The sequence below is a fragment of the Arachis duranensis genome, chromosome 1 (assembly GCF_000817695.3).
Source record: "Arachis duranensis cultivar V14167 chromosome 1, aradu.V14167.gnm2.J7QH, whole genome shotgun sequence".
In the NCBI taxonomy this organism is placed as follows: domain Eukaryota; kingdom Viridiplantae; phylum Streptophyta; class Magnoliopsida; order Fabales; family Fabaceae; genus Arachis; species Arachis duranensis.
This window is the reverse complement of record NC_029772.3, coordinates 39,315,356-39,318,306: the sequence shown is the minus strand read 5'-3', so window position 1 is coordinate 39,318,306 and position 2,951 is coordinate 39,315,356. Positions and strand designations below refer to the sequence as shown.

Genomic DNA, 2,951 nt, shown 5'->3' with positions numbered 1-2,951 from the left:
ACCGATAAATGAATACGTGATGTATGTGTGTACGGACTGTTTATAATAAGGTAAAAATTTAGGTAAAAGTGTTACCGGTACTGCTTGGTATGAGGCAACATCTGCTTCTTCTTACTGATTGCTTCATCAGAGATGATGTCATCAACGTTGAACAGCAACGACGAATCTGATGGCAGTTCCAACCTCCTCTTCCTCCATGCCGCCACAAACACCACCGCGATCTGCGTCAGCGGGCTCCCCACCAGTTTCTTGAACCGGTACCTTCTAGTTCCAGACAAGAACACAACCAATCCACACAATATAGCACATGCACATATACCATAACCCCAGTCCCTGCCAAAGTTATCTTGAATATAAACAAGAACCGTAACCGCCAAAAGGGACCCTATGCTTATGAAGAAGAAGAACCAGTTGAAGAACTTAGTCATTTGTCCCTTCTCCCCTTTGTTCGACTCGTCAAACTGGTCGGAGCCGAAGCCTGAGACGCTAGATTTGAGTCCTCCGGTGCCGAGGGCGATTGTGTATAGCGCCAAGTATAGTACCATGAGTTGCGTATTTGATGCAGGTACACAAGGTGTGGATGGGTCTTTGCATTTCCGAGGGTGTAGTCCCGGAATTATGGTCGATATTGTCAAGATTGTTACTCCCTGTTGTATCGACACAATATCATACACACAATTTTTATTAATATCTAACCAAAGAAATTAAAAAACTGAACTTGAGAGCAGAACATGCTCTGTTTCACCAAAGGAAGCCAAGTAATTTTTGTTTTAAGGGGTTGTTTGCGAGTTGGAATTTTATTAGGATATATTTTTAAAATCCAGCCCGCAAACAAGTCCTAAAAGTATTCTCCTTGAGCATACTCTTTCGCGGGTAGAATTCAATTTTTGTTGGTGGCGAAAGCAAAGCGGAGTGATTAATATCATGAGATGTAAATATAAACATAGTGGGAAGATGATTAAAAGAGATGAAATGGAATGTCTTACAGTTGCTTGAACGGTTGCGAAGATGGCTATGGTGAGGTATCTGTCACGGACAGAATGGACAAAAGAAAACCAGTGAGTGATCACATGTAAAAAGTGCAAAGACAAAAGTTAATCTGAATAAAAAAAAATTATATATATAAACAAATAATTAAATCCAGCTCTTGTCTTTCAAACACCTTTTTTTTTTCCCTTTTGGAAGTAAAATATTCCAAGGAGATTGAAGTATCATTGAACACAAAGCATTAAGAAAGCAACATTCTACCTTCCAATAAAAGTATCAGCCAAGAAGCCACCGAGCAAGCAGAGCATGAAAGAGGTTCCGAGGAAGTTGGTTACTATGTTTGCAGAAGCAGCATTTCTTAAATGCATCGTACCCGTCAAATACGTCACCAGATTCACCGCGATTCCAAGCGTGGTTAACCTCTCACATGCTTCTCCTCCTATTATACATAAAAACAATCAAAACAAGACATTACTTTACACTCTCATCATCTGATCTCTGTACAAATTAAAAAAACATTTGTGTGGTAATAGTAGTATGGACCTAAGATCATGGCTGCAGCAGCCCAACCACCAGTTTTGGACCTCTCAGCTGGGCGACCCTTGTAGTCCCAGGCATCGGGAATGGTCTCCCCTTGTGTTTGAGACAAAGTTGCCATTTTTGATTGGGGAGATCGAGAAGAGACGGGGAAAGGTCACCAAGTTGGGTGAGGGCGAGGGAGTTAAGGTTCTCGGAGGCTTGTGTTTATATATAAGCAGAGCGAGGTGAGGAGGGACCATGAAGGAATTACGACTGAGATTTTAATAATGTTCATCATAGATGAGAGAGGCTCTTCGCCTAGCTAGCTACCCAATCATTCATTAGAATTATGTGTGAAAAAAGTTAAGTTCCTCCTTGGCAATCATGAACTAGGATACATTAAATTAATTATGATGCCGTTTTTTATTTTTTTTATTTTTTATACAAATTGTTATCTAGTGTTTGAAATCCAGAAAATTGTTTTCTAAATGACAAATGCTCTATGAATCCAAAAATATTTTATAATGTTAAAAATCAGCTATCACATATATATATATTTTTTATATCTTTGTTTCAAATATGTTTCAACAGTCTAACTAAAAATGAAAGAAAATGATGCTTTTGGCAAAGGCTACATTTTTTTAACTATGGAGACGCTTTAGTAGGAAATGCCTATTCGGTCATTGCCTATTCTCAAAAGTTATGTTTTCTTGTACTAAAAACTATATTTTCCGCGTTTGAGAATAGGGTGTGCTTTTCAAGTAATACTGGTCAGGACCAAGACTACACTTTTCAACATCCATGCTTACTAGAATAGGCTACACTTATTTTTGCTACAGCATTACCTTTCAAACGTAGCCACATTGTATACCATAGCTACTCTGTATAAATGTAGCCTTATGTCCGTCAATTTTTTTAATATATATATATATATATTCTAATCAAATCCAATTGACTCGGCCATTCATTGCGGATGCTGTTTGTTAGTTAGTTGTCACTTGTCAGTTTAATAGAGAAAAATCAAACTATTTACAATTCCAGTCAATACAAAAGATTGATGATAAATAAATGAACCATAGGTATATTACCTTCCTTCTCAAATAACTTTTGTAGGTTTTTCTTTAGATGGTACAAAATTTCCAGAAAAAAAGAGAAAAATAAAATTCTGTTAATAAATCAATACAAAAATATTCATCACCTACACGGCTATAATAATGTTTAAGAAGGTTTTATCATGCTGTTATAGTAATCCTATAAACTTGTTAGCTGTTACAGTATGCAAGATACAGTAAACTAATAACATCGAAGTAATTCATTGAGGCAATTTATGTACATCACAAAACTTGTTTGGACTAACTACATTCATGAAAATTCAAGCAATTCTTACTGGCAGAGCATACAATAGTAGCAAACCTTGCATTCCATGAGCACTTTCCTGAACAGGA

At 37.0% G+C, this 2,951-nt stretch overlaps 1 protein-coding gene across 1 annotated transcript in view; it reads right to left on the bottom strand.

Moving 5' to 3' along the window:
* The window catches only part of LOC107486717 (protein NRT1/ PTR FAMILY 6.3), a gene marked incomplete in the record, with an annotated part of 8,741 nt that extends 6,876 nt beyond the window's left edge, over nt 1–1,865 (bottom strand). The window contains 4 exon segments of the mRNA XM_016107283.3: nt 76–647; nt 987–1,026; nt 1,249–1,426; nt 1,531–1,865. Of these exon segments, the coding sequence (XP_015962769.1) occupies nt 76–647; nt 987–1,026; nt 1,249–1,426; nt 1,531–1,645 (905 nt within the window).
* Nucleotides 1,866–2,951: the final 1,086 nt, after the last annotated feature.